Source organism: Oncorhynchus kisutch, linkage group LG8 (genome assembly GCF_002021735.2).
Source record: "Oncorhynchus kisutch isolate 150728-3 linkage group LG8, Okis_V2, whole genome shotgun sequence".
NCBI classification, from domain to species: Eukaryota; Metazoa; Chordata; class Actinopteri; order Salmoniformes; family Salmonidae; genus Oncorhynchus; species Oncorhynchus kisutch.
The window spans coordinates 72,396,422-72,411,210 of record NC_034181.2 but is presented as its reverse complement, the minus strand read 5'-3'; the positions used below and the strand labels follow the sequence as shown (position 1 = coordinate 72,411,210).

The following is a 14,789-nucleotide window of genomic DNA, read 5'->3' as shown; positions in this document are numbered from 1 at the left end:
AGGCAGACGGCCTACAATAAAGTCACGAGTCAAGTCTAATGAGAAAATCAGATAAATAGCAGCTGTGCTTGGGGAGCCGGCGCTCTCTGACTGATTCACTGGGCTCAGTGGCCATGCCGTGGAGAGCAAGGGCAGACAGGGACTCCAGAACAGTAAAATATTGTTCCTGGCGCCTCCCCTCTACAATGTTTAGTCATCGGAGTGGTGAAATTGCAGTCCTGCCAGTGTGCAGCAGAAGCAACACTGTATTAATTATTATCTGCAGCCCAAACACCTACATTTGTAGTAACACTGTGACAGTTAATCTCAACAGGCCACTTACAGGCAGTGGCATTAGTCTCCATACCTCACTAGACCTCTTAAACCCCCCGACCTCCTTCTCCCATCTGGCAAGCGTAGAAAAAAGTATGGCACAATCGAAGATAAAAAATATGGGCCAAAGGAAATTAGAATTATTGTCTTTCACTCAAGATTAAAATGTCACAGGCCCAGTATTTTTTAATGTTGTACGCCTACACACCCATGCACAGTAACTTAAAGAGAAATACACAAAGCACAGGCCTTTCTCCTGGCCATTATTCGTAATGCAAGCTTGGAGAATTACTATAAGATTTATTGTGCAGCGGTATATGTCTAATTTTCCATCTACCGCTGGGCGCTTCTGCTGGAGAGAGCTGACAGAGGCGTCTATTATACATGCTGCAGTTAAACTGGGGCTTTTACGCTCTCAGGAAGACAGCTCACAGGCAGAACACTGGTAAAAGACAACAAAAAAAGATTGATGAAGAAAACAAAAGACACTCTTAAATGGTTTTCCAAAATGTTTGGAAATGGCTCCTGTTCCAGGCTCCTGTTATTTTTTTTATTTTTTTACTCCAGCAAACAGAAGTTTGAAGAAAGGAAAAGCAGCTTTCCTCCCTGCTGAACCGTATACACCATGGATATGATTTTATTTACAGCCCTGATATATCACTCACCATAACTGCAAATAGTTTTTTTGTGAATGGAAAGAGAGACTGTTTATGGCAGCAGAGAAATGACTGCAGGTGTATATCAACTTGAAACAATGACAACTGTAGTGTATATCAAACACGTCATCTCAAAAGAAATATAAAACCACAGTGTTGTTAAATTGTATTGGAATCCAACACCTCTGAAAAGCTGTTGTTTCCTGAAACCTTGCCTAAAAATGACTCCATCGTGTTACCCTCGACCCTAGGCCTAGCAAGATGATGATGAGCCATGGATGGCAGGGATCCAAGGAGATGAATGACCACACGTCGTCTGAGTTGATCGCTCTCTGCCTGACCTTTCCTCTGGCCCTGCTTGGCACATAAACCCGTCTGTGTCTGGCTGCAGGAGCACACACACTGGGCCTTGCCCTCTGAATGTCTGCCTGTGCGATAGGTCACAGGTCCTCTACACACCTTTACTGCATGCTTTCTCTGTCTCCTTAATGGTCTCTTCTCATTGGACCGGAGGGCTGGGATGCTGCAGAATTTCAGAAAACAGCATCATTCATTGTCTTGAGACAAAAAGGTAATAAACATAAATGTTTTGCTTTGTTTGAGTAACATATGATATTTTAGGCATGAGATTGAGGATGTCCGAAAACGGATACCATACAATAATATAATCTCTACCATTAGTTGATGTTAAAATCAGTTTGTGGCACTCATTATAATGATAAACTATGACTTATGGGCCACCTTAGGTAAATAATTGTCCTTAAAAAAATGCAATCCCACACTGCAGTAGAAAATAAAATGTTAAAAAGTACCATGAGAAATCAATGTAGTTTTTGCATGAGAAATCAATGGACAATCAATGCACAACAACAACAAAATAGAGACTCGGATCTTAAAACAAAATGTCTCTTTAATTTGTAAGTGTCAACAGCAGTACAAAAGATGGGAGTGATGGTGAGACTTTGTCACACAATTTCTTACTCTTTTACGCAAAACGAGGAAACTCTTGAGGTAAATGAGCTTAAACAGGCAGTTAAACAACCCACTCCTGCCTTGTTACATCAATGGATTGAGTACATATAGAAAGATGATGTTACATTACAATATGCCTGAATGCATCCTGTGGGGAACACAACCTAGATATTTGCACACATTACTAAGGTGCCTAGATACACCCAAATGTGTCAGTCATCTGGTGTATTTTATTTGATATAGTGTATTAATACTACCAACACAGAGGAGACTGGTCTCCAATACATACCACTGTAGAATTATTTCACCTTAATTTTACCTCACGTCAATACTGCACATGGAAACCAAAGACTTGCTGGTTTACATTTTGAAGCCAAGCAAAATAAAATATTTTAGTACCTTCTCCTTTTTTAAATTTAACAATAATATCCTCAGCAAGTAGCTGTCCTTTTGTACTGTATGAAGAAGAAAGTGAACACAAATGTGATGGCAACCTTTTTTTAAAGTTCAATTAAAAACTTTACACTGGACTGTACAAGATATTATGATAAACTATTTACATTTTCAGAATTAAAACTTTTTTCAAAGCAGCAACAGACACTATTTAATTTTCTCTAGTTACGCCCTTAACAATACCTGCCATGGGCCTAGGTACCTGCCAAGAAATTGATTTCTACGCAGAAAACTGTATCAGTCTGCCAGCGGTTTCAAAACAGCAACAGAAGAGCCACACACAGTGTTGCTTGAGAGACAAAAAATAAATCTAGAAAGCAAAGTACCATTGACAACTGTATAAGTTGTCCCCAACAGCAAATGTTACACTCCTGAACAGCAGCTAGCATGTCAGTCCAGCATGTCAGTGAATTGTGCTAATTAAATTAACACAGAGAACATTCCCACCATATACATCACAAAGTTCAATGACAGAAAAAATAATTACAGTTAAGTTAAGTTATTGAAACAGCATACAAGCTTTGTCTTCAGTTGTTGAATCTTGTTCGCATTTACATGGCTGAGAGACAGATGGATTAATAGAAAGATCAAGACTACACTTTGCTGATGGCTGGATGGGCTACCTTTAAAAAGGTCAGCAACACATAGAAAAGGTCATGACTACACTTTGCTGATGGCTGGATGGGCTACCTTTAAAAAGGTCAGCAACACATAGAAAAGGTCATGACTACACTTTGCTGATGGCTGGATGGGCTACCTTTAAAAAGGTCAGCAACACATAGAAAAGGTCATGACTACACTTTGCTGATGGCTGGATGGGCTACCTTTAAAAAGGTCAGCAACACATAGAAAAGGTCATGACTACACTTTGCTGATGGCTGGATGGGCTACCTTTAAAAAGGTCAGCAACACATAGAAAAGGTCATGACTACACTTTGCTGATGGCTGGATGGGCTACCTTTAAAAAGGTCAGCAACACATAGAAAAGGTCATGACTACACTTTGCTGATGGCTGGATGGGCTACCTTTAAAAAGGTCAGCAACATATAGAAAAGGTCATGACTACACTTTGCTGATGGCTGGATGGGCTACCTTTAAAAAGGTCAGCAACACATAGAAAATGACAAAAAGAGTATAGGCCTAGAATACACACTAGTGGCTCTGCATTGTGCCACGTTAAAACTAATAAATATTTGCACACTCCCTTCAATTTCAGCTCCCTAAGAATCTAATTTGTGTAAAATTGCCAATGAATAAAATCCTCTTGTGTCCTTCTAATTTTAAATGTAACAAATGCATGCAGATGTGCAATTAAAATGTAGCTATTAATTTATGCTACTATCAACCTCTCCGTTCAAATTTGACACATAACAGTATAACCACTGAGGGCTGTGAAAAACACAAAACACAAGTGATAAGGTATGTCACTAGGATTGAATCATGATTGCAAACGCAAGTTGTATAATAAAAACATATGCATCTTAACTGCTTGTTGTTCAGATGAATTTTAGCACTGTCCCTATGAAAGATACAGAGTACTTTATTTGTACCGACTGTGCATGTAATTAGTTAAAAATGAAGTTATTTATTTAAAAAAAAATGTTTGTCCTTAATGTCCAAGGCTAAGGAATGCAGCTTGGGTTTTGATTGGCTCCTTGAATTGTCTGAGGGAGGTCATTGAAACGCTAGCAAGAAGGGGACTGTCTGTCTATCTCAGCTACATCTCTGTCCAATACTGCTCTCCTCAACCGTCCAATACTGCTCTCCTCAACCGTCCAATACTGCTCTCCTCAACCGTCCAATACTGCTCTCCTCAACCGTCCAATACTGCTCTCCTCAACCGTCCAATACTGCTCTCCTCAACCGTCCAATACTGCTCTCTTCAACCGGGAGAAATATTCAGCATCTACATGACGTACAGTGACTTGTCAGTTTTAAGAACATGGATCAACATACACTGATGTAAAAAAAAGGAAGAAAAGAATAACAGCCAAATACATAACTTATACTTCACTAAGTACTTATGAACAAAAATATAATTCTATTTCCTATGTTGTATTTACAATAAAATCTATAATGAAATGGTGAATTTACTGAAAAATGAAGCTCCAATTCATTAAACATCTTTTTTTTCTCTCTGATTGTCCTTTCATTATGTTCTACTGACAATTTTAGAGCCAACAGTGGCTAATAAATACAATAAAATGTCTATACTCACTATATAGCTTCAAATACAATATACAACACAAAACATATGTGACCAATAAAATGCGTGTCTGAAATCCGGTGTTTCTCAGCTAACCAGTTACTATGCAAGCCTTCTGTCGAGTTTACTGCTCAGTCTCTCTCGTGCGCTGTCTCTCTCCCCTTGGTGGCCCTGGAGCTTAGACAAAGTGTTCATTCACTACACATGTCTTTGCATAAATAAACAAAACAAGTAGACTGAAAAATTATTCAAATCTGGGAACTGTGAGAACGAGCCCACGAGTCCAAGTCGTCGTGACTTTTGTTCATTCAGGTTTTTTTCTGGTACAACAGCTTCACATTAGTCAGAATTGATAAAAATACAATTTATATCCAGTGCTTATAACACTTTGTCTCCTTGCGAGATATAAGTTCTTTGTTTTTTTGTAATTTTTTTGTTATACAAGCGCAGTCAAGTTTCAGTCCTATCAACAGTCCTTTTGTAACTACCAGCCCACTGAATTGGTTAGGCATGGACATAGAAATATGTACAAATCACGTACAAATCAACCAATCAACCAGAAAACAGAAGTAACAGCTTAAAAACCTAGACATGTGGACCTGGAGGGAAATCCGTTTAGGTTTGTGTATGGGAGGAAATCCTAGACATGTGGACCTGGAGGGAAATCCGTTTAGGTTTGTGTATGGGAGGAAATCCTAGAAAAAAGCATTGTACCTTAAAACAACAATAGCAACAAAGAAACCAACCAACCAAAAAAAGAAAAATAAACCGAAATGGAAATTAATAATGAGGTGCTTAAAAACTTCTAAGACTTAAGATAAATGCTTTCAAACGTGGACACAACACAATAAAAGCCAGCTCTGAATGGGTCGAGTAAAATTAAAGTACTAAAGAGCCATCTGTATCAATTAGACCTGGGAGAGTAATGCAGTGACCAGCAGTAGGAGGGAGTCCTGGCCATGTAGACAGCCAGCGCTGGTGACCAGCCATTTAGATCATTTTAAACCTCTGGGCTTGGTCTGAAATGGACAGGTTCAAGGGCACGGAGGAGAATAGCCGGGCTCATGCATTAATAATGCTGCATTTGAGATGATATCCACTCGTCAGTCATTTTAATAATCCCCCACAGCTTGATGTACTTGTTCCATCTGCTCGCCAGCGCCTAGTGGCTGGGCCAGGGTGGGAGCCAGGGTGGAGGCCCCACTGTCTGTGCTTTGATGGAGAGCACAATAAGCGCTACGTGCCCCGTCCTTATTGTTCCCCCTCTCTCCTCTCCCCAGCCTCGCACTGCCTGCCACTCCAGATGGCACCCCCTGGGTGTGGGGGTTGCCATGGGCAGGGGTCGAGACAGGGCAGGGGCAGGGGCAGGGCAGAGAGGGAGGTACTTAGTCCTTCTGGCCTGTAGTAGGGCTGTATTATGGACAGTAAGGCCTTGACTGCTGGCCATCTCTAGCTGTTTCTCCATAGGTAACAACCTGGGATCTGTTCAACTAGTAGAAGAACCATTCAAGAGGTAAAGGACTTTCAGTTTGTGACTGATTGTCACAACATTAAGAGCTGATTGATTGTGTTATATGTCATATTCATTGTCTGTATGTAAATAAAATACAGAAGTGCATTTTCAATTGCTCTAAAATAATTAAGTTTAACTTTATGTAAAATAGGCAACTGGTCATTATAAAACAACACAAATTTTGTTCAATATAAAATATTAACTTAGTTGAAAAATGAAGTAGTAAGTGTTAATATCTAAGTGCATGAATGTAGAGAATCACCATCTCAGATCTGGTGTGGCTTATGAATGAAATACTTTTGTGTTTAATATGACTCGTTAGAATGTAATACCTTGTCTGTAACCCTCCTTTAATAAAAGCACAATGTTATTCCCTCACACACTGCCTCTTCTCTTAAGACTGCTGCAGTAGTTAACTCTGCTTTAAGACCTTCCCGTGTCAATTTAAGATTTACAATGTCGAAAAAATACTTAAGATTTAACAAGAACAAAAAAGTAAGACCAAAGACTTTAAAACTTGCCGCCCCAGTAGGGGCTAAAGTGTTCAACCAAATGTACTGTAGCTACACATTGTAAAACAGCAATTTGTGATTATAATGCCCCCAAAGCTGCCTTTCGCTGACTTTCCAATCCCACAGATTGGATGCCTTTGGCCCCTTGGAATTCTGGCCTGATTACAATCACTCTGATTAAGAACTTGGTAAGACTGAGTTGAAGAATGAGCAGAGAGTGTGAGGGGAGTGTTATAGTGCTCTGTGTTAGACTGGGCTGGTGACATGAGCTGGAGAGGGACAGGGAGAGAAGGGCCTGTTGGTCACCGCATTGGTCTCTATGGAGAACAGCTGCCATTATGAACAACCACACCTGAAGCTATTGCATCACTTCCTGTTCCTGCCCTAGACACGGCACACTGTCTCCAGATTCCTGAGTGTTTCAATATAGAAGGTATATAAAGAAACTGGATTTTGAAGCCGCACTAAGATATTAAGAGATTGTCTTAGACTCGAGTCTCTCCCTCGAGACTCAAACAAATTATTTAAGAGAAAGAACCCTTGAAATGTTTGGCACATCTGCACAAAATTGTACAGTATGTTAATAATACCAATAATAATTATTCTAATAATAATACTAATACAATTAATAATAAGGGAGTCTGATTATGTCTCAGAATTGTGGAATTGTTCTGTTTGTTTGTTTTTAGTTAATAGGAATTTCCAAATATTTTGTTTTCTAAATAGTTTCAAATAAATTCGTATTTAAAACATTCACACGCTGTTGGCTGGCACAGCATACCTGAGTGAGAATATATAACTCCCATCAAAAACAGTAATGAAATCTATCAAAAGCATTTAACTGAAGAGAAAAAAATATGTATACCATAAGAAAAAAAGTAAGACTGTAAGAATTATGGATTCATATCAAACGGTACATTTCAAGTCCTGTCATCCAAAGTTGTATAGGCAATAACCTAATTGTGTAAATGTCCATGAAGAAAACACAAAAAATAAACGATGAGATAATAAAAAACATAAGGAACTAAACCAAACTGCTTCACACACTGTAAGAAACATTTAAGACCTTTAGCTGTTGATTCTGACGGAGCCACATATGCATGCAGGCTCCTAAATGATGCATCAACACAACCATTTCTTTTTGTTCTGGATTTTTTTGTTCTTTTGTTTCTCCTCCTTCAGTCTGTCTTCCGCCCTGGGGATGGTTCTCCAGTGCGAATGTGTGTATGTCTCGGCTCGTGTGTTGAGAGGCCTCAGTTGGCGCTGACGATGGGCTCCAGTGTCTCAGTCTCACTGCTGTAGTCCGATTTGGGCTCCTCGTCAAAGTCCTCGTACATGTCCATCTCATCTACCTCTCCGTTGATGATGGGGACGTTGGTTAACATGGCACTGGGCTCTATCTTCATGTTGTAGGTGCTCTGGATGACGGGAATGGCCGGCTCCGGGCTTGCTGAGGCGCTGGAGCACTCCGACGTCATGTGAGGGGAGGGTGTGGTCGTTGCCATGGTTATGGCCCCAGGGTAGACCACGCCGGCGTTGGTGCTGATGGGGATTTGCGGTTGTTGCCTGTAGGGAGAAAATTAAGGACAGTGAGAGAAAGAGACCATTAGACAAGTTTGTTCCTGTTTCATCGTTAAAATCCAGACTTACTTCTCGTTACAATATGAGTTCTGTGTTATTTTTTAAATGGAAAAAGGCTTTACTTCAAATATATATAAAGGAAAACAATTAGAATCACATGGGATGAGCAAATGGAAAGAATGCTGACAGTGTGTGTGCTGCTGGAGACAACCCTAAAGACACCTCCACTTCAGCACTTAAACTGAGAGAGCTAGCTGGATTAACTGTTCTCCACAGAGGTGTGTTCTCAGCCAATGGTTCTGTGAAAATGATTTGGGAGAACAGTTGTCCAGACAGCACCGTTCTGGGTCGTTCTGAAATGGCACCCAGTTTATTGGTAACATAAAGCCGATTGGTGGTTAGTGCGCTCTCGCTCTCTCTCTCATCTGGTGTTTTAGCAGTGATTGATACTCCAGTGATCGTATAGCTTACGGGTGATGAGGGAACACCTGGAGAAGCCTTCTCCTTACTGACCACACACAGTAAATTAGGAAGTTAAACTCCAGACAGCTGCCCTCCAGGCCTCTGTAAACCTATTCTTATGCTTTATATCTTATAATACTGTCGGCATCTCTTTCTCTGCTATTGCAGTCGGCTATTGTCTCAAATTGATAAATCACTACTATTAAAAAACACTTGACAGTAAGGTGGATGAGGAAATATGTTTGACTTGGGGTTTCATTAATGTTCCGCAAATCGGTTGGAAATTGCGTACGACGAACTATCACCACCGTCATCACTACACGTGGAGAAAAAAACAACACGTTTTCTTTTTACGGAAAAGGGAAAGTAGTTAAAACGTTATTCATCTATTCTGAGGGCTGTATAACATACATGATTTAACGGGTTGATGAAATGAGTTGATTCGAAGGTCAGGGGCTTGGTGTGACAAGTTACAGACACACTACAACAATCTTTAGTGTAAGCACAGTGAAGAGAGAGTCTGTTCTCAGGCAAAAAGCCAACTGATTTCAGAATAGTCATTTAGCTGTGTGTCTACGTGTGTGTGTGTCGCGCCTGTGCTCTAAGCCTGGCGTTCTTCACTGTGCACCTACCCCACAGTGAAGAACTGCCTCATCTCTTGCCGTCGCGAGCGCATCATCTGCTTGTACTCGCCGATGCGGAGCTTCTTCCCGTCGATGATGCAGGTCCTCTTGGGCCGGGGCTTGTACTTGTAGTTGGGGTACTTCTCCAGGTGGATCTTACTGAGACGGGCCTGCTCCTCATAGAATGGCTGCTTCTCCTGGTTGGTCATAGACTTCCAGCGAGAGCCTGTAACACAGCAGACACACAGATATCAGTAAAACATACACTTTGAACGTACATTTTCACTACAGAGGTGTAAAAAGCCCTTTGGAATAATTCGTTAATAAGACTCAATAGATATATCAATGCAAATAGGAGATTCCATTGTGGATACAGTATATTATTTTGTGGTCTCTGTAGTAACCATGTAAACCCATAAAGCCAGTAGCTGGGCTGTGGGTGAGAAACTACACCAGGCCTGTAAATAGTCTCTAGCTGATCTCTAGTGTGTCCTGCTCCTGCCTGGGTGACGCCACTTTTAAAGGCTGTGATCTATGGACTCTCAGTGCAGTGGGGACGAGACCCATTTAACCACTGTCATTTTTCATGACAAATACTGACGGCAGTGACATGGCGGTAAATCCGTGTGTAAGCCAGAGCTGATTGAGCCACTGTGGCGAATCAGACAACATGCCACCCCCCCGCCTCACCCCCCACTCCCACTGGTACCGGGCTACAAATGTTTATGTCCACATAGACAGGTATTAACCACAGTGGGCTTCAGCTGGCAGCTTAGCATAAAAGTCATTAAGAGATTAAAACTGTTACAAAGGTTTTAAGTTATACCCTGTCTGTATCAAATGTGCAGTTTGAAAAAATTACAAATATTTTCGACATATTAATGAACGACTGTAGATTTCAGCTCTGGTCCGCCAGACCGCTGGGTCTCACATCACGAACAGTAACGTATTTGATTCTGTCCGCCAGGCAATTTGCCTCCACAGTGTTCCACTGTTTCATGAATGGCGTTCTGTTTCTTCTTGTTGTTAACATAGTGGTTTAAACACTACACGTTTATCACTATTGCCAACAGCTAAACAGCCTAGTGTTTATATCCAGCTGAGGGGAGATTTGTGGGAGAGAGAGAGAGAGAGCGAGAGAGAGGGGGGGGGGGGGGGGCTGTTGAGGAGGAGTACACTACACCAGGCTTTCAAAAGGGAAGCCGCTTTCGGGCACTTGCTATTGTTTCACTTCATTGCGCTTAATAAGGAACATTTAATTTTAACGAAAGCCTACAACATCATTTAATAGTAAACTGATTGTATCAACTGTATAAGGACTGTTTTTTCAGTGTCTGTGGGAGAGACAAAATTCTCATTGACAACCCTAAGAACGCTAGTTTCAACAAACCTATTCAAATATGTATTTTCATGCCAGTTTCCTGACTTTCTGAGCAAATCCGATCCTGTTCCTTCCAACTTGGTCAGATTTTTTTTTTTACATAATCTAACACAGGAAGTCTAACAGACTGTAACACACTCTGTAATGCTGGATGAAGGATAGAGGTATGGCTGGAAGAGAGAGAGAGAAAGAAGAAAGGCTTACCCAGGATCTTGCTGATGTTGGAGTTGTGCATGTCTGGGAAGGCTTGGAGGATCTTGCGGCGCTCATCTTTGGCCCACACCATGAAGGCGTTCATGGGTCTCTTGATATGGGGCTCGTTGCTGTTCCTCCCCCGGGCTTCTCTGTAGACCCGTGCCTCGGCTGTGCTGGCACCTCCTGTAGGCCAACAATAATACTGTTGTGGTTTATCTGCTCCGGTACCAGAGCCATTCAGAGCTTTCCACCCTGGAAACACCAGAGTAGGAACAAGAAGGAGAAGAGAGAGCGAGGCGAGCAATTAATCAACTGCTACGAGCCACGTTCAACCTCCCATACCCAATGGGCTGTCATCACTAGACTGAGACTGGGGCTGAGACTGGGGCTGAGACTGGGACTGAGACTGGGACTGAGACTGGGGCTGAGACTGGGGCTGAGACTGAGACTGGGGCTGAGACTGGGACTGGGGCTGAGACTGGGACTGAGACTGGGGCTGAGACTGGGACTGGGGCTGGGACTGGGGCTGAGACTGGGACTGGGGCTGGGACTGAGACTGGGGCTGGGACTGAGACTGGGGCTGAGACTGAGACTGGGACTGGGGCTGAGACTGGGGCTGAGACCGAGACTGAGACTGAGACTGGGGCTGAGACTGGGACTGAGACTGGGACTGGGGCTGAGACTGAGACTGGGGCTGAGACTGGGACTGAGACTGGAATCAAACTAGACCAGGGGTAGGGTAGGGTTGGTGCTGGACTGAGACCAGACCAGGGGTAGGGTTGGTGCTAGACTGAGACCAGACCAGGGGTAGGGTTGGGTTGGGGCTGGACTGAGACCAGACCAGGGGTAGGGTTGGTGCTTGACTGAGACCAGACCAGGGGTAAGGTTGGTGCTGGAAATGGACTGAGACCAGACCAGGGGTAGGGTTGGTGCTGGAGATGGACTGAGACCAGAACAGGGGTAGGGTTGGCGCTGGACTGAGACCAGACCAGAGGTAGGGTTGGTGCTGGACTGAGACCAGACCAGAGGTAGGGTTGGTGCTGGACTGAAACCAGACCAGAGGTAGGGTTGGTGCTGGACTGAGACCAGACCAGAGGTAGGGTTGGTGCTGGACTGAAACCAGACCAGAGGTAGGGTTGGTGCTGGACTGAGACCAGACCAGGGGTAGGGTTGGTGCTGGAGATGGACTGAGACCAGACCAGGGGTTGGGTTGGTGCTGGACTGAGACCAGACCAAGGGTAGAGTTGGTGCTGGGCTGAGACTGAGACCAGACCAGGGGTAGGGTTGGTGCTGGGTATGGACTGAGACCAGAACAGGGGTAGGGTTGGTGCTACACTACAAGGTGAAGGAAATTGAGTTCTCAAGGTTCCTTTCCACTGGACCAGACTGGCTCTGACAACTGGATTTGACGAGCATGTTTTGAATGTAGAACAAGGGGACATTGTGAGAGCAGGGGAGCCACCCTACGGATCAACACATATATCCAAACCCAAAAGAAGAGAACCATGACTTAAATGCCTGTTAAATATTTTGTCTGGGGCTCGACAAGCATTCACACTTCTATACTCAGCCCCATACGTTTCAAACTGAAGTTCCAGAAGTTTCTTTAAAACAAGCACGAATGCCAACTTAAATAACAAATATGGAGCGTGAGGCAGTCCTTCTAAGAAAAATACAATCAAGGAGGGAAGAGACTCTGCCAAGTGCTTAATATAATATAACATTCTTCTGCTTTAGCCCATTCTAACTTGCACATACTGAGTGTGAGATGAGAGCATACCGACACACACAGAACTGCTCAGAAAAGTGCTGTTTCTCAATCAGGCCATTCACAATCAGCATGTGAGAAGAGTTTCTTTCCCTCTCTCCGTATTAAACTGTACATCAGCCTGATAATGATTTCTGTTTGCATGCGCATTTGCTTCCTTTTATATGTAAGATGTGAAAGAATTAAATAAAAGCCGTATGAATATTTAAACAAACAAAAACATGTTGATAAACAAGGCTTGAAAAATAAGACAAAAAAAGCTTTCCATATGCTACCATCCATCTTTAATGATCCAAAATCTGGAAAGGAAAGCTTAGGATGACTCATGCATATTTCATCATCCACATGTGAAGTGTTCTCATTAGGATCTTCTACTAGCCCTCCATCTTGGCACACGTTACCTGCACTTTGATTTCTAGTATTATTTCAGTTGATAAACAAAATCAAACTGTTAATGAGTAATGGAATGTAGCGCTACTCTGTGATTAATTCACTATCCACAGACTCATTCACTGGCTCTATTCAGCACAGTACAGAGATAAGCCCTGAAGTAAGACATGGAGAGAAGAGGACGGGCTCAACTTTAGATAGAGCTTTAACTATCTATAGGAGACTGTTTAAGGAAACAGTAGGTGAGAGACAACATGCACACACGCACACGCACACGCACACACACACACACACACACACACACACACACACACACACACGCACACACACACACACACACACACACACACACACACACACACACACACACACACACACACATGTCCCGCTGGGCTTGGTGTGGACAGCCATGTCCAAACTGATAAGGGGATGGAGGTCCTGTGGTGGTAGGCCTGATCTCTAAGAGCGAGGCCTGGGACTCAGCTGAGGCTTGGCTGGGACTCAGGGGGGACTCCGGCTGAGTTCCGGCCGTCCAGCAGGAGGCCCTATTCTCCCAGGCCCCCGCTGGGCTGTGCCTCCATATAGGGCCTCCAAATCCATTTACACCAGCTCATGTTTAACAGTCATACCGACACATTTATGATCCAGAAAGGCTTCCCTTTATCTGGGAGGCCAGAGCAATTTGCCTCTTCACACCGTCACGGTACATCAGCCAGAGCCCTGGGGACTCAGCTCTTGTCATTTAGCCTCCGCCAGGCAACAGTCTCAGAGCCACAGTCATATCAGGCATCTGACGGTCAGACGGCTGTGATCTGCCTGCTCTGCACTGTGCATGGATGGATATAGCTACCTCTCTGGCTCAGACTGGCCTGCACTGTTCATATGATCATCCTCCTTCAGAGCCCTGGGGAGAGACCCCACCCCAGTCAACAAGCTGGGGCGGCAGGGTAGCCTAGTGGTTAGAGCATTGGACTAGTAATTGGAACGTTGCAAGTTCAAACCCCTGAGCTGACAAGGTACAAATCTGTCGTTCTGCCCCTGAACAGGCAGTTAACCCACGGTTCCTAGGCCGTCATTGAAAATAAGAATTTGTTCTTAACTGACTTGCCTAGTTAAATAAAGGTAAAAAATTAACAAAAATTAAAAAAAAGCTCTTCTAGAGCCCAGCCTTTCTTCTCCAACTTGATGTAAAAAGCCTGTTTCTCAACAGACATACACACAAGACAGAACATCCTCTCACACCTTCTCTTCTATCTCTCCTGAAAGGAATACTTCAGGATTTTAGCAATGCCCGTAGTCAACTTGTGGATGCCCTTTTTATGTCTCTGGGTACAGTTTGAAGTTGCTAACTAGCGCTAGCGCAATTGCTAGCATAATGACTGAATGTCTATGGGTATCTGCTATCTAACGCAAGTTAGCATTGGCTCGCTAAACTACCTCTAACTTCCTTCATACTGGACACAGAGACATACAAATGGTATCCACTAGTCCATCTGACTCTGGGGAAGTAGATAAAAGGCCTCATTGTCAAAATCCCGAAGTATCCTCTTTAACACACACATACATGTACACGTGCCTGGTTGAGAAAAACCTATATGTCTTTACCTCCCTGCTTTACGCCGTCAGGATTCAGGAATAATACACTACCTCTGCTGCCACCATCCCCACAGTACATTCATTTCATTTAGCACGCACTCACTGTACAGGATGAATTGATTTCACTTTGTTTGGTTTTGACAGCCATGTTTATTGTGCAATGAAATGT

The 14,789-nt window shown here is 43.1% G+C and overlaps 1 protein-coding gene across 1 annotated transcript in view; it reads right to left on the bottom strand.

Annotated features, from left to right (window-relative positions):
- Positions 1-1,860: 1,860 nt before the first annotated feature.
- Positions 1,861-14,789, bottom strand: part of LOC116374881 (transcription factor SOX-6) — a 201,694-nt gene continuing 188,765 nt past the window's right edge. Inside the window, exons 17-19 of the mRNA XM_031831135.1 lie at positions 10,876-11,049; positions 9,300-9,516; positions 1,861-8,190 (exon numbers count right to left, since the gene is read on the bottom strand). Of these exons, the coding sequence (XP_031686995.1) occupies positions 7,878-8,190; positions 9,300-9,516; positions 10,876-11,049 (704 nt within the window). The 3' untranslated portion in view covers positions 1,861-7,877. The remainder of the gene's footprint in view (positions 8,191-9,299; positions 9,517-10,875; positions 11,050-14,789) is intronic.